The following is a 20,470-nucleotide window of genomic DNA, read 5'->3' on the forward strand; positions in this document are numbered from 1 at the left end:
CTCTTTCTGAGATCTCTTAATGAATTTGAAGACACTCAATTTTAAGAAAAGACAGAAAGACTCGGTGGAATGAACGATTCGGTGACTCGCTCATAAAACACAAACATCCATTTATCGCCACCTACTGGCATAACATAGTAACCTGCAGAAAGAGCAACTGAACGAATCACTAAATGATTCAAAATATTGGAGTCACTGAGAATAATTAATCCCCTCTACTATAATAGTGTATTTAAAGCTAAAGCATACATAAAAGCACTGAAACACTAGGCACTTGATCCCACCATTCCTCTTTCAAAACACTGCGCACTGATGACGCTCTTCCGCTCCGCTCATCCAATGGGAAAGCGCGGTTTTAACATGTGGGCTTCGGCCATGTTCTGCTTTTAAATAAGGAAGAAGCGGGAGGCGTTAATGCAACTTTGTGTACTCAATATCTCATTCACAGAATCGCTTACGGCTTCTGAGAAAATCGAGTCACTTAGGAAAAAATATCCACAACAGATACTAACACACACGGGCAGCTATTTGGAGCCCGCTTCACCTCAGATATAATTATTGCTGGGCTGGTATCTCGCGTGTTAGCAGCTGGTTAGCTGGTTGAGCTAAAGATCAGCGGTGTGGGTTTATCTGAACTGGTTTAGTCGTGTTTAAGTCAAGGATTCAGCTAAGTTACTTTTATCTAACAAAGCTGGTTAGCAGTGGCATGCGGATGAAGGGCAGAGGGAGCCCGCGTTTGGGACTGCGCTGACAGCCCTAAGGACTTCTCCCGCTATAATCGAGGCTTTCAGTCTTTCATCATGTTTAATAAGCTCTACGAATGGCTCGGAATCGCCAGTCTGCGAAACGGAGCTCCAGCTGGTGGGGTTCATACCGGTTCCGTGAGAGTGGATCAGGACGGGACATTACGGAGAAAGAGACCACTAGACTGGTAAAAAAGATTGTTTATATGTGCAAATAACTGTGAGGGATTTGCGTATAAGTCCAAGAACTGTTGTTTCATTTATTGTTTGGGCATACAATGAAAGTTTAGGTCTTTAAACTGGTTTTTGAGTCGTAATGTTTTGGTTCGGTCGTTAAAGCGCGAACTGTTTTGATAGGATGATGTTAGAAACGCGTGCGCGTCTGGAGCTCCTAATGAACCATTCATTTTCTTTCTTTTTTGTTGTTTATTTTTCTTTTCTTTTGTCGTTTATTGTAATATATGAATCTATATTGTTTTCCCGAATATATTTGTGCGTTTGCTGCTTCAATAAAATAACTGAGCAACCTTTAACAAGTTAATGTTATAATATTCTATTAACTTATTTTTGTTTATTATGGATATGTTTTATTTTCATGCAAGTATTAATAGTGAACAATTGTATTTTTAAAATATTTATTACATGTTTGTTTATAATCAAATATCTGTTTCGATTTGGTATTTTCTTATAGTTTGGAAGATGGAGATTCAGTTGATCAGGAGGATGAGAGAGTGGTGAAGAAATTCAGAATGGGTAAATAACACTATTCTGAATACATGATAAAACTGATTTATGCCAATTACAATAACGTTTTGTTTTTTGTTCTCTAGGAGATATTATGGATACAGTGAAAAATGCAGCTGAAGGCGTGAAGACCCATGGTTCGAGTGTTGCGTACTGGCTGAAAAACAGTGTCATATCTAACCCGGGGAACGTGCTGCCAGCATCAACGGGTCCACCTCGAACAGGAATACCATCAGAACCTGAAGCTAATTCTGCTGCATCAGCATCTATGTGGACGGAAAACAAGGTACTTTTTTGCTCAAGAACTCTTGAGATCAGGTATAACTGAAGAGCAAAAGCTGTCGTGCAGTCTAATTCATTTTGTCTGTGCTATACATTTTCTGCTTTTTCGTAAAGTTTGGGGATCAGTCACATGATATACCCGAGGGCACATTTGTAGCTCCATCTAGTTCAGTTGACTGGAGGACAGTCACAAAATCTGGTAAGGATAAAAATAGTAACATTTTTGTTTTTCTTTCTGCAAATAACACATGCTGACATAGTCGTTTTTTGTTTTGACAGATTCCTTACGGACTGAGCAGTCAGTGACCATATCAAAAGCGAGCAGAAGACACGTTTGTATGGACCATCCACCCCACGAGACGCACAAAGCTAACGGACACTCTGTTAATTTACCCTCTGCCTCCACGGCAAAACCATCCCCCTCTCCCCGCTTGGGCAGATCTCTGTACCACCGACCACACAGGTTGGATTAAAAATGAAATAAATTAAATCATGACATTTATGTTAGAAAGAATCATAAGTAATCGAATTTTAGTTTTTTGTTACATTTTTCGTTGTTGGGTATTATTGTTCCGGTTCGAAAGAGTGTAATAAATGCAAGGTAATGAAACTGAAAGGAAATTTGTTTCTTTTGTAGCTTTTTGTCATCTTCTGAGACCAGTTCGGGAAAAGCCACTTGTACTAGCCTGTATAAGACCTTTCCCATCCGAGTGCTCCAGAGTCCTTCACATGGCAGCTCAAACCGCCGCCCCCGGGCTAGAGCCCGCTGTACAGCACAGGAGGTTAGACACTCATTGTACTGGTTTGCTTAATAAACCAAATATTTCATGGCATAAAAAAATGGTAGAATTACTTCATTAGATATAGTACTGCACAATAAGATTGAAACTGAATTCTAATAATCAAATAACAAGGGTTACGGTTTAAATAAACAGTGTGCAGCAGCATGTTTCAAAGTGAAGAGCAGAACTGTTTTCTTTTACACATATTCAGCTTGTGATGTTTTCATTTATTAGTAGTAATAATAATGTTATTATTGTTGTATAGTCATATTGATATATAATCATTATTTGGGCCAAATTATGTAGCCTTACAAACAAGTACAGCAAATCTGGCTATTGTTGTTTTTATTTTTTAATTTATCAAAGAAATTGTGATTTTTCTCCCCAAATTGTGCAGCCCTAATTAGACTTTGCTTTTACTGTTTTTATAGTCTGTGCGTGAGGAAGAAAAGGAGGTTTACAAGCAGCTCCTAGCCGTGGTGTCTTGTGGCCAGTCGACCTTCCTTCACAATGGAAGTTCTCACTCCAGCATTCGCTCACATCGAGATTTGTGAGTATCTGTGTCATGCTACTTTAAAACATGTGTTCTTTATGTCTGAGACTAAACCTGAGCTGTTTAAAGGGATAATTTATCCAAAAATGAACATTGTTTCATTGTGTTGCTCCCCTTCATATCATTCCAAACCCATAAGATTTCCTTTCATTGTCAGAACACAAATGAACCTTTTTAATATTGATTTTTAGTATTCTCTCACAGGGTTTCCGTAAGTCTTAAAAAGTCTTAAATTGTACAAGAAAGTCTTAATTATGATTTCAAAAGGTCTTAAATTTGGGGACGGAAAGACCAGAATTGCGATATGGCTGAATGTGACGATTAAACTTCAAAAGGCTATGATTTCATTAAATAAACATGAGCGCTGCACGTTCAAAGCCCGGTGCTGCGCTCCTTTGTGTACAGCGTTATCGGGAAAACAGTTATATTTCTACCAAAAGCTCCACGTGCTGGCAGAGAATTAACGACCATTTTCAGTAAAACGGTTGTTTTGTTCAGAGTTCAGGCCAATGCAAAAATCGACCCATGTTTTTTTACCCTGTAAACACGCAGAGCTTTAAATGTGAACTGGTGGATAGATAAGAAGACAATGCATTATGCCGAGTTCACACTGCACGATTTTCAAAGTCCTCGGATCACCGTTGTTTTCACACTGCACTACTATCTGGGGTAGCATTCAGTCGCTGCTGTGTTCACATTGCATGATAGATCAGCGACAGGAGGTTACACACTGCATGACTTTACAATAGGAAGAATCGCCGACAGCTCTGTCTGATCCGCAAACTACAGCCAAACGCACGCGAGAAGTGATGAGGTAATAATGCAAGATCATGCTGATATTATGGTCTATAAGTCCTCCCGGAACACAAAATAATTAACAAAGAATGACTTGTGTACAAACACACTTCTGCTGGGAAATTTTTATATAGGCCTACATAAATCTAAATAGCCTACTTGAAAGTGAAACCAACGTTTTGTGCATGTTATAATGAGTTTATTATAGCCCTCAAAGTGATGAAAAGGAAAAATGCAATAAATCTTTTGTCTTTTATAGAAGAATATTATTTACAGGAAAAACCCTAGCCCCTTCTTCATCTTCATGTAGCCTACCTGTACTGTATATTCTAAAAAATGTAGTCATGTTGTTTGTAAATGGCTAACGTTAATCGCTTTGTAAAAGAAAAGTCCTCCCCGAACTTACTGCTGCCCTGTATCTTGCTCTCTCATTGGCTGTTGGTCATCGCCGGTCATCACACAACAGGATTGTGAATCGCCGACAGCTCCAGATATTTAGCATGCCAAATATTTCATGGGCGTTTGTCTGCGATTTATCTCAACCTGTCGGTGAGTGAAAAATCGGGCTAAATTCGATTTAGGGCTGATTCGGGCTGCACGATTATGACAAAAATCATAATCGTCGATTATTCCCTTGAGGGTTATTATTCAACAGATTTATGCCATTGTTTGAAGCTGCATGCCATATTTTTATATAGGGCTCGCAAAATCGCTAGCCCGACGTCCCGGGGCTATTGTTTTCCAGTCGGGCTACCAAAATGTATCACTGCCTGCCCGACGGGCTCCTTAAATACAGATCTCCCGCGGGTCCTTAAAAACTCTGAAAGTGAGTTGTATCAAAATTAAGGCCATAAAAAGTTTTAAATATGTTAAATGGTGTAAGAAATGTCTTAATTATAATTTCAAGAGGTCTTACAGTTGGGGACGGAAAGACAAGATACAGCAGGATTAAACTTCAAAAGGCAATGATGTCATTGAATAAATATGAGTCCTGCACGTTTCAAGTCAAAACGCTGCGCGGTTGTCTTTATGTGAATGTATCTGAAGTGAACCGACTGTCCTCAGAAACGTGTCGTTGGCATTTTAATTTCATTTTACCTATAATTCCTGATAAAGCGGCGTTTATGAGCGCGGAGCTGCTTTGTGTACAGCGTTTCCGGGGAAACCGCAATATTTCAGTGCTCCTAAAGCTCCACCTCATGGCAGAGAATGAATTTGCATTTCCAATAAGCCTTTCTTGCTGTTTATGGTCAGATCAATGCAGATATCGACTCATGTTTTTACGCAACAAACACACAGAGTTGTAAATGAGAAAGAAGTTGATGTGCCTTCTAAAAATCTAAACAATTAAGACAGTAATATTTATACGTTTTAAATTAACAATTTATATTTTTGATTGATCCCTTTTCATAAAAACGGCCTATAGCCTGAAACGCTGTTGTATAAGATTTTTGTTTTTGTGAAAACCTGTATCTGAACTGTAAATCATGTAATTTTATGGCTCAAAACTGTATGTTACCATAGACATTGTCCAACCCCGCTCATTCTGTGTTAATTTTACTTGTGCAGCTCTTAAAATGGGTCATAAATTAAATATATTTTTAAAAATTCTGCAGATACCCTGTAAATAGTGAAATAAAATTCCTTCCTTCATATTTGTTGATAGTTGTGTATTGAAAATATTTTTGATTGACATTTAAACTCCTATCTGATTTTCAATATTAAATAAATAAATAAAATAAAATATTAATTTTTTAATTCGGGCTAGTTAAATTAATTTTCGGGCTACCAAAATCTGAAGAGTACCTGCCCGAAGGGCTACCAGGGATTTTGAAATTTTGCGAGCCCTGATATAAAATATATATTTAAAAAAAAGGCTGAAAACACTCTTCTTGAACTTTTATTGCTTTTCTATAGCATTGAGCCTCAAATGTCAACTATACATTGGTTTGGTTTCTTCTTTAAGCAAAAAAAGGTAAAATTATGCATGGTATAATAATGTTATACTAAAACTAAAAGAAAAAATGGTTTACTAAAGCTATATATTTCATTTACAATTAAACGGAGGGAATTTCAAATTACATTTTACAGTACAATTTATTTTATCAGGGCTCCAGACTAACATTTGAGAGCAGTGGCACCAGCACCTGATTTGGTAACACTGAACATGTAATATTACATGCTTCGTCTCTTAGAAATGCACATTAGAACAGGAGCTTGAGTTGGGATGCAGATGTACATTTAACAGTACCATTGTGAAAACTGTAACAGCCTCATCTTTTATACATAAACAAAAGTACTGCACCTCATCGCCATGGTAAAAAAGTAGCCTAACTAAATGGTTTCTATGGTGTTTGCATTGAAAAACACAGAACAGTAGCCTAAAGACGTTGTCAATTACAAATCCACATCAACTGATAGAATAATTAACAAAATAATGTAATTATATTCCATTACTATTTTAACATATTTAGTATATTAATAATATAATAATACTCAATATGAATATCCTACTTTTCTGCCACCGTGCCATTGTTACCGTTACTACAGTAAAACTATGGTAAATGTGGGTGATTTGTGGATTGAAACGTCTTCTAACTGGATCGTTGTTGCACTGTTTCTGCTGCTCTCAGCATCAGTGTTGATGAGAATAACAGCTCCGATTTATTTGGCTTTAAATTAAAGAGACGTGATTTGTACTGGAGAACTCTGCGCTGAACTCGAGTGCTTCTTACTGGATTTCACAGTTGTTTAGTGCGTGATCGCGACTGGTTACTGTAATAAACGCATAAGCTCGCGCTGCGCTGTTTTATTTTGAGGCGAGCGGATAAAAGTCAGTGTGGCGCGCAGTTCAAACGAGTACCGCTATTTTGTTCCGCTTTTGACACGTTTGGCGTTTAAAGGGGTGGTTTACTGCTTTTTTTCTTTGCTTGATTGTGTTTATGGGGTGCAATATAACATGTCTTCGTGTTTCGTTTGTTAAAAAACGCCTTATTTTTCATATATTTCACCTTTATTGTAAGCCGCTTTCTCTGTCATTTGAACGACCGGTTGACTTCCTGATTCTATGAAACCACTCCCTCAGAAACAGGCAATGTGCTCAGATTGGTTAGTTGCGCCGGTGTGTTGTGATTGGCTAAACTGCGTACTGCACATTGTCCGGAAACTTCACGCCCATCACCTTCAAGGGCGACAGTCGCATGTGCTCCGATCAAATGTAAATAATGGTGTCAATATTGCAGTATCAGTTTGAGCCAGAATCAGACCCAGAAAGCGGTAATGAAGAGAGTCAAGCAGAACTTCTGCAAGCACGGCTCTTACAAACGTTTCTGAATGAAGTTTGCTGTTGTGATTACATATAATTTTTTGAAGTTCGTACACGTTTGTCTTATACACACAAAATAGCATCGAACTAATGGCTACTATAACCAAACAGCGTTGGCTTGTGTTTACGTTCTTGATCAAATCGAAAAATTACGTCATAAAGTATACATGGAAATACATTTACAAGATTAGTACATAATTACAAATCCGGGTCCAAAATGTTTGTACGCGTTTGTCATAGACACACGAAATAGCATTTAACTAACTGGCCAAAGCCAGCGTTGGCATTTGTTTACGTCCTTGATAAAACTAAAACATTACGTCTGAAATTATACATGATATTAAATCTTACTTACAGGTTGTGGCCCAACAAATGCTGCCTCTGGTTTTAAAGTTGGAACTGCTCCATGTTTTAGTAATAGTTTCTGTGTGAATCCGGCATTGAACTCTGAACTCTCTTGATTCTGGAAGCTGTCTTCCGTAAAATGCGCAGCACAGAGAGCTAAATTATGATTGTAATTGTCAGGAACATAATCAAACATAAATTTTAACCATTGTTGACGAACTACAGCATCCGTAGGAAGCCCGAACACAGAAGACCTGACAGCTGTGTGAAAATAACACCGTTTCGACGGCATGGCTACAACTCTCCACTATAACTCTTCCTCTTCGACAAAGCCGCAGAACATGGCGTTGCCCCCTCTTTGGCATGTTCCGGAGGGAGGGGTTGATGCAAATTTATGGGTTTTTTACGTATGCAACCCGGGAAGTATCTCGTTGTAGTCCCATAGGAGTCGTTTTTGTAGGCATTAAGCTTCCTGATTTTTAAAAGACGATATCTCCGCTTACGTTGAACTTTCAGCGCAGCAACTTTGCAGATACTGTTCATGCACCAACAGCAACATTACACACTATTTAAAATGAAAAAAGTGAAATCGCAGTAAACCACCCCTTTAACACATCTATCATGCACAACAGAGTGACAGCGACTATCAGTTAGACAAAATGTCTTTTATCCAGTGTGTTTGAATTTGTTAAACCCCGCGCTGCAAACACCTCTTAAGCACACAGAATAATGCAAGTGGGCATTTTTAATTATTTATTTTTGTAATCTCGGCTTTAAACGATTATGTGACCGTGGCATCCATAATCGTAGTCGCGATTAGAAATTCGATTAATTGTGCAGCCCTACAATGCATTATAAAAATCTAAACAGGGGTGTGCAAGATGTATGGTCTGCGATAATATCATAATTGTTGTTTTTAACGATATGCGATTTGATATTATGGAGTATATTGCGAAAAGCAAACAAAACGCCTACATAGTGCGCATATACATTACAACATCATGAAATTATTAAATATTTAAATATTGTTTATTTAAATAATATTTATATACGCACTATAAATGCACACTTGCGCTAGTCTAGCTTAGACTAGTGCACGTGTGCATTTATAGTGCGTTCTTTCACTGCATGAATCAGTCTATTAAAATGCATTTAGAATGATCGCATAATTCAAGATATGGGGCAGAAAAAGTATATATTTATATCATTTCATATAGTTAATGTCACACGAAGAGTGCATTTTTTTTTTTCCTCCAAAAGTCAGCATGATTACAAATGTGATATTGATTTTATACAACAGTTCAATAAACAAGAAGTTAATATTAAGACACTTACGTTTTAGACACCATATTTCCTGTTTTTGCTCCATTTCTCCAACAAAAATCATTCCAAACACAGCCACAATGCTGTTTTGTGTCTCTGAGCAACATGACGGTGTTTCGTTCCTGAATGAATCAACCGTTTAAAGGTGCTGTATGTAGGATTTTGACTCCACTAAAGCAAAGCGGACAGTGAACACAGCTGCAAAGATCATCGGTGCCCCTCTCCCCTCCATCCTGGACATCTTCCTTACATGATGCTCCAGCAAAGCCAATAGTATCGTGAAGGACTCCACACACCCCTCCCACAGTCTCTTCCAGCTCCTACCATCAGGAAGACGGTACCAGAGCATCAGAGCCCGCTCTGCCAGACTGCTCAACAGCTTTTTCCCCCAGGCTGTGAGAGCCCTGAACTCAAATCACCCCACCCCTCCCTGAAACCCCATACAAACCCCCTACCTCCTGAAACATGGACCATCTGAAACTTATGGAACTTTTTTTGTGCAATCGAAGTGTGCTACACACAGGTGAGTGGGCCTGTATAAACCACCTGTAGTAGCACACTCTCCTCCTCTATGCGCACTAGTCACTTTTCACACACACTGCTGTGTGTATACAAATCCCACAAAAAGACTCAGTAATATACGTATGTTTACATGCTCATGCACTACAAATCATCCTGCACTGTTCCCCAGCCAGATGCTGACTCACAATGTTTCTCTTCGCACATGTACAGTATTTATCTTGAGCACTCGTATAGTTTGTATAGTTTATTTTTTAGTTTATGTATAGGTAAAAAAAAATTATATATATAGTATATTTATAGTCAAAATCTATCAGTAGGATAGTTGTGTATAGGTTTATATTGTTTTACTTCATTGCTGTATGCCTGTATTTATGTAGCACCGTGGTCCTGTGAGGTACGACATTTCATTCCACTGTATGCCCCGCATGTAGCGGAATGACAATAAAGCTCAACTTGACTTGATAAAAATACCATAATATGTTTGCAGATATTTAAGAAACATGCTAAGTTAACATGCTTGTTTATCTGAAAAACAATGCTACAGTCAGTTATTCTCCTTTGAAAATGTGCATTCCGGCCTGGAATGTCTGTGTTTGTTATGGTTTGTGAAACCCGCCCACTGCCAGTTTACCCAATTGTATTTCGGCACCCCGGGCTGCCAGTTGGCAGAAAACACAGTGAATTTAATTACATTCATCGTCATGTGCGCTTGTTCCTGTTTGTGTCGTTAGTCTGAGGAGGAGGGGCCAGGTGAAAAAAAAAAACTCTCCAATATTTTGAATTTGGACTGCAATACCTAGTTCAATACAGCACCTTTAAATGATTCGGTTAAATCGCAATGACTCACTTAAGCCCAATTTATACTTCCGCGTCAGAGCTACGCCGTAAGCTGTGCATCGGTTTTCATTTATACTTCTGCGTCGACATGCAGTACACATGCGGACCGCTAGTCTGCAGTGTCCACGGGCATGTTGCTGGTATAACCCGCAGTACCACGGCAAAAGTCGAAGAAGCGGCTCATCGGAGAAGCATTATAGCCGTGACGGCGGCAAATAAATATCGAATCATTATTTAAAACAACAAAAAGGGGGACAACAACGGAAAAGGAGAAGATGGCATTCTTTCAATCTCCACAAGGACGTGTACCACGGCAGATCAACATTGTTTGTCGCGGACAACTACTGATGTATAATGCTGTAGTATAATAAATAAGACACTTGTTCTTTGTTTTATTTTAAATAAGAAGGTGTGACATTAGACTATATTACAGTGCTCATAAATGCACACAAAACTCAAGTGCATACGGAGGGAGGGGTTCTAGCAGACCAATCACAGCGCTTGTGGTCTGTGTTGAATTGACGCGCTGTTAGATTTTTGGAGAGGTGCACGTCAGGTACGGCGTAGGTTACGGTGCAGGCCTGTGTGTCTCTGCGTATGCTACGGCGTAGGTTCGACGCAGAAGTATAAATTGGGCTTTAACGGTGACTTGCTGCCACCTACTGGCGGTTTTAAATTCACATTTAAGGTACCTTTTCATTTTTTAAATAATTTCAAACGTCAGTTTTCAATGTTTTTTGTTTAAAATATCAAAACATTATTTATGCACTTGTAACTGCAGGTTAAAGTATTCCATGTCACCCAGAGCTTCATTAAACAGTGTGTAAATACATCTAAATGCCACTTCTAATGCAGCTTCTGTGTTTCCTCTGCATTGCAAAGATTAATTTTGCAAGACATGCAAGAATTTGACTCAAAAGATGCTGCACACTTTTAGAAAAAATGGCTTGAAGTTAAAAATGCCCATAAAATTAGTTGGAAATTATACATTTCTATCACTGCTGTAAACACACAGAATATGAAGAATATAAAAAAATTCAGGAGTCAGCTGTCAGCGCAATTAGAGATAAGAGATCAGCACAATAACACCCTCAGCAAAATATTGTCTAATTATCGTTATCAATAAAATCCCAGAAAATTGAGATCATTTTTTGTCACTATCGCACACCTCTAAATTATTTAATTTATATAATAATTTATTGATGATAATTGTTTAAATTAATATAAGTAATACTTTTGACTTATCCATTTGCTTAAAAATGGTTTAAAAGATGAAATGTAAAGTTTATCATTTTATAAAACTTTTTGTTTTTGTGAAAACTTGTATCTGAACTGTAAATTATGCTTTTTACAGTAATTTTAGAGTTTAATATGGTACTATAGACATTGCCCTACCCTGCTTATATGGTATTCATTTTATTTGTGCAGGTCTTAAAAAGTCTTAAATTTGAGCTTAAAAATCCTGCAGAAACCCTGCTCTCATTCTTATTGTCATCCCCTTAAAGTGTATAGTCCCTATAAGATCAAGCATTTTAATCCAAGTCTTCTGAAGAGACACAGTAACTTTATATTATATAATTTAGGCTTTTATTCACACACAAATATTAATCAGCACAAATGTGTAGAGCTCATTAAAAATGGTAAAGACAGAAGGTCAACTGTACTTACTTGATATGCAAGAACAAATCTCGTTGGTTCTTGCAGAAGCACAAACTTGTCAAGTAAGCACTTTTGATCTTCCGTTTACCATATAAACTACAGGAGGCCTTTCTGTGTGGAGTTAGCATGTTCTCACTGTTTCCGCGTGGGTTTACGCTGGGTGCTCCAGTTTCCTCCCACAGACCAAAGACATGCAGGTTAGGTGAATTGAACATTGTTATACAAGTCTGTTATCAAGTCGTGGGGACAATTTACAGACTTGTGTATGGATTAACTGGTTCTCGCCATGAATATAGCCATAGATGCTGGAATGGCATTAAGAAGTAAATAAACAAACCATATAAACTACTTGAATTATGTGGATTGTTTACAATGTCTTCATGAACTTTCTAAAGTTTCGGGCAGATATTTTTGAACAAATGTTATGGATTTGGATCAACATGAGGGTAATTGATGACAGAATTTTCATTTTTGAGTGAACTATACATTTAAGATAATTTTGATGGGTTTTCTTATTTACAGCAAAACATTTGGTCTCATTTCAGCTCCAGCTTACTGTTGCCCGGTCGAAGTCGTCTTCAATGTGCCTCTCCAGCAGGCTCCGGCACTGGAGTGTCGTCCTACGGGTTATCCAGTCTGCCTCCCAGCCCTCAGCCTGGGTCCAGCCAGGCTTCCAGTGCCCTGCCCAGTCCTGGTGAGTCCTCCAGCATTCCAGAGCCTCAGCTATGGGCCCATGACCTTGAGCCCAGCGCAAAAGGGCCAGCTGTTCTCTCAGCTCCATCACCAGCTGCCCTTCAGGATACCTCCTCTCAGGACACACAGTCATCAGGTGAGTCCCCTTTCTTTCTTTCTCCCTTTCTTTCTTTCTCTCTTTCTTTCTCATGTTTGTAATGTAATCCTGGCTTCAGGGTTGTCTTAATATGTTATTTCACTTTCTTTAGCTCATGACAGAGATTCAGTCATTTTTGTAAAGGAGCAGCAGGGCAAGACGCGTGAAAGCTCAAGGTAGGGGAACATTGAGTTTATCTTTCACCTTTTCATTTTTTTTTTTTTTTTTTTTAAATACATAACCATATCTTACCCTTTCTAGTGTGCTGTGCTTCCAGGCTGAACTGTGGATCAAAGAAGTGTGAGTATTTGTTATCTCGTCTAATATGTACAAGTTTCTGTGCTTTTAGTTTGTGGAAATGAGTAGCTTCTGATATCGCCTGCCTTTGCTGTGTATTTTCAGAACTAGCCTCTTTGCCTCTCGAGCTCGGAACCAATGGAGGTTGATTGACAAGCAGGAGGCTCTGGCCGCTCAGCTCAAGCGCCAGGTGAGTAAGTTTTGCCTTTTTTTATGCTACACCTGCATTTTATGTGACTAACCCACTCATGCTCTCATTTGTGTCATCAGCGCCTCTCTGGAGAGGGTCGAGCCATCCCAGCGAGTGTTGAGCTAAAAGTTCGAGTCCCTCTAGAGAAGGAGGTTCCTATTGCAGCTGTTATCCAAAAGCCTCAACCTCTTGAAGAGGAGCCAGAATTCCCAGAGTTAACAGAGGTAAGTGCTCTTAAAGGGATAGTTGAAAATTGAATATCTTTTACTGACCCTCATTGGCGATATGGCCAAAAAAAATTAAGTTGTTGAAACGACCGTTAATTTTCCTTAATTTGGTATTTTCTGCATGTTCTAATGAGTGATATTGTTTCAAATCAAGAAACGGGTTTGTGTTGCCTGATAAATGCACATTTGATAGTAGTAGTAGTAGCAGCTTGAATTAGCATGCAGATGTATATTTATGTTTTATAACATCTGTATAAATTGTAGCAACCTCATTTTTATATGGTAAAATTTAATTATTCTGACTTCTGGTTTTTAAGTTTGAAAAACAGTTGTCTAAATACATTTGGTTTAAATGCACAAACATTATAGCTTAATACAGGGCTTAAAGTTCTCTGGCACAGTTCCCGATCTCTGGCGTGTAGTGTTTGGCTGTGGAAAAAAAAAATCCTACATTTAAAAAAAAAAAAAACTTGATGTCACTTTAGAGTATAGGCTTGCTGCGATAGACGGTGTTGGCAGTGATACCGGTGTTAAGCCGCAACACCGGTTACGTCACTTGCCCATCGCGGCACCGCCCCCCACCGTCGTTTTGATTTTTTTTTTTATAGTAATAAAATTAATTTAGTTCAGTTAGAGAACACTACAATTAAAACGGAATGCGAACAGTCGTGCCTCTCAGATCAGGTTTAATTTATCACGTGAGGTGAGACAGACGAGACGATGGCAGAAGAGTTTCAAAACTAAATGAAAACGCCTGTTTTAAAAATATTTTGGATTTTGAAAAGCCTGTTGACTTCTGCCATTAATCTACGTGATAATGGAAGTTTTTTAAATCATTTGTTTCTCATTTATTTGGTTCCGCAGTATTTGCTGATTTTTATTTTATTTAAACTGTATTTTTTTTTCTCCCATTATTTTGCATAAGGTGTGTATGACGTCCGTGCCTCCAAACATGCTTATTCGTTTTGCTAATAAACGTTCTACATTTCATAATTATTTGTTCCTCATTCTTTACTGATTTTTAGTTTTCTATACCTATTTAAACTTTGTGTAAGTTATTTGTTATTATATATTAGGCATAGCATGGTGTATTTTTATTCGTTTTGTTACAAAAATATGTTGTATTTTCATTGTCACAACCCTACTTTTGAGTCCATGAGTTCGCCTACCAATGGTATGAGAGGAGCACAGCTTTCACTCTCAACCAAACTAACATTACTAGCCAATCAGAATGTTTTGCTCTTAAAAACAGGAGACGTGCATAATAGTATCCAATTGCAGAGTCGCAGCCCTGATGAATAGAGAAGCGTGACACGTTAAAAAAGCTGCGAGGCGCAACAGTCAAAGATGTTCATCTAGCGCATATTTAGAAAACTAATTAAAAAGCAGCGAGCTTTGTAAACAGCTCAGAGTATTCATGTCATCTCCATAAGAACGATATGATTGCCAGAACAAATTTACTGGGATTTTTGAAAAGGTCCTGTTCACACATGATCTCTTAATGGTAACTTACCGTAATTTACCAGTAAAGACTGTATGTGTGAAAGTTTAAAGTGATTAATGAATGTGATTAATAAAGTTCATCTGGGAAAACAGTGTTCATTATCTCACTAGATTTATAACGTAAATCATTTATAAACCTTTGCCAACACAGGAGAATACATCAACCTATTTCTAAATATGCCATGTATTGTACATCGCGATTTCAAAATAAAAGTTTCTGAGTTTGCATGTGGCCAAATGTTAAAATTTAATGGATTTAAGCGTCTGTGTCTTAGGTGCCCTCTGTAGGTATTTGTTATAATACATAATGTACTTAAGTTGGTTATGTTCATATGTATAGGCATATGAACATATAGGCATATGATACATTATGTATCTTAACAGTGTTGTTCAATAAAACCATGTAATTACTTAGTTTTGATATTTTATTTGAGGCAATTATTACACCCGGAACAGTGGGCAGCCATTTATGCTGCGAAGCCTGGGGAGTTGGTGGTTCGGTGCCTTGCTCAAGGGCACTTCAGTCGTGGTATTGAGGGTGGAGAGAGCACTGTACTCCCCCCCACCTACAATACACCACCCACAAAACAATTCCTGCCGGCCTGGGACTTGAACTCGCAACCTTTAGATTACGAGTCTGACTCTCTAACCATTAGGCCACGACTAAAGCCTAGGGTTGTGATGATGATTCAATACTATCACGATCCTTGGGTGCCGATATGATATGTATTGATTTATTTATTTTATTTTTTTAAGAATTTCGATTCTACAAGAATTGCAATTTGATATTGCTATGTGTTGCAATTTTTGTTTTTAACTCTAGACCATGGAAAAAATTTGAATGATACACTTAATATACAGACTGTCACAAAAAAAAAACACACACACACACATCTTAGCAGTTATTATTGTGATTCGATATTGCAATTTATTGTGATTTTTGTTTGATTATTAAAGACTAGACAATGGAAAATAGTTGATTATACCCTGAAAAGAGGCTGTATATGATGAGTCCTATTAACAAGAACAATGCATCACGTCTTTCTAAACGTTTATTTCAGGAGCATACACATACACAGTGTATATTTAAAGTACCTTGAACCATGAAACTTTAAAGTACCAAAACCCTGAACTTGCACATGAATATAATAGTCAAATGTTCAACAAAATGAGCAGAAAAAATACTTTCTGAAATATAATAAAGTGCTATGTTACTTTGCATACCGTTTAGCCATGTTTAGTCATGTTTTCCCAGCAGTTGGGATTCAAAACGTGAAGCTGCAGGAAGAATTCTGGAGGAGGTTTGATCCTCTGCCTCCGTCATGGTTTTGCTTTCTCGCGCCGGCTTTAAACGTGTATGACGTCATCTAATGCAGCGGCACTGCGCACGCAGAGAACGATCGTTGGAAGACATCAAAGCACCGCGAGAGCTACAGAGAACAGACGGCTCCCACTGATCTATATGACGGCTCCGCCTGCTTTGAATCGCTCTCGCGGTACTTTGATGTCAAACGCTGATCGTCTGCGCGGTGCTGCTTCAAGTCGAACACACCGATGCATTTCGCCCTCTGTTGGAATTACATGGCGCTAACTTCTCCCCACCACCTCTTAGGAAAAATAAAATGATGAAATAAAAATCGATTCTGAGGTAAACCAATCGATTCTTAAACAGTTTTAAAAAGAATCGCGATAGTTGGGTGAATTGATTTTTTTTTTTTCACCCCTACCAAAGCCTGGTTTTCGCTTTGGTCTCTGTGTTACTAAAAAATATCAGATGACTCAATTGTCAAAATAATCAGTAGATTACTTGATTACCAAAATAATCATTAGTTACAGCCCTAGATTATTTGAAAATATTTCAAAATACAACTGCATTGTTTTACTTTTTGTAATTAAAAGACAAATATTTTGTCATAGAAAATTTCTTAAAAATAGTATTCAAATATTGTCTCATTCTAGTGAACCAAGTGTCTGTATTTTGTCTCATCTCGTGAGCTAAGTGTATTGTCAAACCCCTAGTGTATGATACAGCTTTCATTCTTCAGGTCAATATTCATGAAAAAAAAAATCATTTTGAATAAAGAAAGCAATAACTTTTCCATAGTATCCTTTTAAATGTTAAAGTTGCCACAGTCATTGCATGCTTTGCATGTGCTGTGCTGCCCCGCCCCCCGGAAAAAAAGTTCAGGCTCAGAATTTTTTTTTTTTTTGCTTGTTTTTCCCTCTTAATAACCAAAAATATTGTAATTATATTCTGTTGCCCCTTTAATACATTTAATACATGTCTACATTAATAATATAATAAAATTCGATACGGATAGGATACCCACATTTCTGACAATACCACGGTGCAGTTAGTGTTACTGCAGTAAATATTTGGTAAATGATGGCGATTTGTAGACTGAAAAGTATTGTTGCACACCCTGTTTCTTCTGTTTGTCAGCGCTGTTTCATCTGGGTTTAAACTAGTTTAAATCACCTGAGTCATTTGTGTTCTTTGCTGAATTCAAGCGCTTCACACTGGATCTCACACAGTCTGTTCAGTGATCACGTGACCAAGATTAATCAGCGAGTAAACGCATCTGCTCTAAGCTTGCGCTGCGCTGCCGTTTGAACTTTGACCCGAGCGGATAAATGGTTTAAATGAGTAGCGCTGTTTCGTTCCGCTTTTTAAGAACGCTTATCAACCTCTTGTTATCATTTTATCGAGGAAAATTATATCATGATAATTATCTTTTATCGATTTATCGCCCAGCACTACCCTCATGTCATTCTAAACTTGAATGACTGCCTTTCTTCTGCAGAATATAAAAGTACTTAGTGGTGTGTTTGATGCTCATGGTGTTTACAGGACATGAAGGAGCTGGTAAGCAAATCTCTGAAAGGCAGCAATCAGGATGAGGTTCTCAGCAAGGGCTTCTGCCTCACCATCACCAGAAAGGACCTGCAGACGCTCAACCAACTCAACTGGCTCAATGATGAGGTCAGAGCTTTATTACATCATTCAGGTCTCTGTATAAACCTGCCAGTGAATGGATTCTGAACAGTCTCTTCTTAATCATTTTGTGTCGGGCGTTGCCATATTTATCAGTTTGTCAATGGTTTGAGTGCCTGACTGATATATTTCCTCTATTTCAGGTTATTAATTTCTACATGAACCTGCTGGTGGAGCGCAGTAAACAGTCCAACCTGCCCTCCGCTTACACCTTCAACACCTTCTTCTTTCCCAAGTTGCGGAGCTCTGGTTACAATGCTGTCTGCCGCTGGACCAAGAAAGTGGACATCTTTTCTGTAGACATCATATTGGTGCCTGTCCACCTGGGGGTGCACTGGTGCTTGTCTGTAAGTAGCTAACCAGCGCCAAGGTCACATTGAGGACAAATACATGGAGGATGCATTGCTTTCTTTCCTGACATTTACAAGTAATTCAGAATAGTATTATAATACATTTCAGTCAGTTTAATAAAGGAATGAATAATTCAAATAGATTTGCTCTCAAGTCAGGAGTAGCATTGTTTAAAATTGTTCTCATTTCTTTTGCCTTTTAATAGGTGGTGGATTTTCGTAAGAAGAGCATCACTTACTTTGATTCAATGGGAGGAAACAACGACGAGGCCTGCAGGATATTATTGTAAGTGCTGCTTGAGGATTACATGATGAAACAGGTCTGCAAGAAGTGCCTTCTCAAAATGAGTCCCATGATAACCCATTAAGAAATAAATGGAATAAATTATGCATGATTAGACATTGTCAAAAGTCTCTTAATTGTGTCTCTGTATAACAGAAAATATCTGAAACAAGAAAGTGAAGACAAGAAGGGGCAGAACTTTAATACCTCAGAATGGACTCTAAGAAGTAAAAGACCCAATGTGAGTTTTCCAACGTAAGCATTATGTAGGGCTTAAATTGACCAAGAAAGCTCCAGGATCATTTCAAGGTTTTTATTTGTCTTTCAAATCCTTAGGAGATTCCTCAGCAAATGAATGGAAGTGATTGCGGAATGTTCACATGCAAATATGCTGAGTACATCACCAAAGACCGGCCAATCACATTCACACAGGTGAGCATCAGTCGCGTAGATTTTGAAATAAAGTATTGGTTGGTCACACTTGCGTAAGGATTTTTAATTTGAACTTTTCTTTCATTTCTCAAACAGAAACACATGCCCTATTTCAGAAAACGAATGATATGGGAGATTCTGAACCAGAAACTGTTGTGATTGGATGATTATTTTGTGTAGAACATATTTTGACATGTTGTATGGATATGAGGGCTTCTGTGCACTTCAGGAACCCTGAGACAAACGTGGGGTGCCCTCAATCACCGGTCGTTTCTATGCTGCCTAAATGAAACTTGGGAAGTCCTCATGCAACTAAGTGTGACACAGTCTCAGCCTTTAAGAGTCAGGGCAATGGTTTTATGCCCCTTTATGTTTCCCTATAACTTGACATACTTTTGCTTTTTCAGCAAATGTTGTTTGACTGACTATGGAAGGATGTTATTTTCATATTTTCAATCTTTTCTCGTGCTGCCATTCTTCTGCAGTAGCTGTCAATGTAAGGCCTGTCTTAAGATGACTTCAAATGATAATTTGTTAATTGGCTGGGAGTGTGCTTGATCTCAAATCATCAGAAGTCATAAATGTTACAGTAATATGAGGAGTGAGATTTACATTGATGTCTTATCAGTCTAGGACTAGTAAAATGGCTGAAACTGACAATCACAGACTCACTCAGTGGTTTTCTAATGAAAAACAGCAGTTTACTTAATATTTGTGATGTTTGATAATTGTATGTTTTGTACAGATGCTGTCAAAATAATTAACTATAAAATTATTTTAAGAGACTCGATTAGAGTCGTCTTTTTGGAAAGACTCTAAAAAAATTTTAAATGTAAGAGTTTTGTGATTCTTTTTTCCTAGGTGATGAAACGCAAGAAAACAAATGTGCTGCAATGTTTTTGACTTCAGTATGTTTTGGGATGGAGTTCTGCCTTTACAGGCATACGTTTATTTTTTTATCAGTATTTGGTGGCTTTGTAATAATTTAGAGTCTTATGATCATTTTTGTCGTCTCAGACAGGCTGCACTTAACATTCATTTGCTTTTCACAACCCAGCAGTGTCATACATCTTGTTGTTCTGTTCTTTCTTGAGGTTACTCTGTTCTTCCTTTTGTGCAAGAGAAAACTATTTTTGGCAACTGTTTCTAGTTTTTTTTTTTCTTGCAGGATATTGACAATTATTGTATATACAGTGACTATACAGTAAAATTGAAGACATATTTAATACTCATTTTGTACCTTTTATTATCTGTTTTTGTATGTGGAACAGATCTTACAGGAAGTAAATTCCTGAGGTTATGTGTGTATCAAAGGATAAATGAAATTTCAAATGAATCCTTGTTTGAGTCATGTTTCTCAAGCTAATGTTGTCTTAAATGTGCTTTAGAAATTATATTGGAAAGTTGTGTGAATTTCAGTTATTTTTTTTCTTTACAAATTAAATTCTTTCTGA

The 20,470-nt window shown here is 37.8% G+C and overlaps 1 protein-coding gene across 1 annotated transcript; it reads left to right on the forward strand.

Annotated features, from left to right (window-relative positions):
- Positions 1-719: 719 nt before the first annotated feature.
- Positions 720-20,382, forward strand: senp1 (SUMO specific peptidase 1). Its single transcript, XM_058762918.1, has 18 exons — positions 720-931; positions 1,435-1,496; positions 1,574-1,773; positions 1,884-1,968; positions 2,049-2,232; positions 2,407-2,551; positions 2,983-3,101; positions 12,456-12,739; positions 12,852-12,915; positions 13,001-13,039; positions 13,142-13,226; positions 13,307-13,450; positions 17,808-17,939; positions 18,095-18,298; positions 18,508-18,587; positions 18,741-18,825; positions 18,921-19,016; positions 19,113-20,382. The coding sequence occupies exons 1-18, from the start codon at positions 801-803 to the stop codon at positions 19,173-19,175; spliced, it is 2,202 nt and encodes a 733-aa protein (XP_058618901.1). The 5' UTR covers positions 720-800; the 3' UTR covers positions 19,176-20,382.
- Positions 20,383-20,470: the final 88 nt, after the last annotated feature.

This window comes from Onychostoma macrolepis, chromosome 23 (genome assembly GCF_012432095.1).
Source record: "Onychostoma macrolepis isolate SWU-2019 chromosome 23, ASM1243209v1, whole genome shotgun sequence".
Lineage (NCBI taxonomy): Eukaryota > Metazoa > Chordata > Actinopteri > Cypriniformes > Cyprinidae > Onychostoma > Onychostoma macrolepis.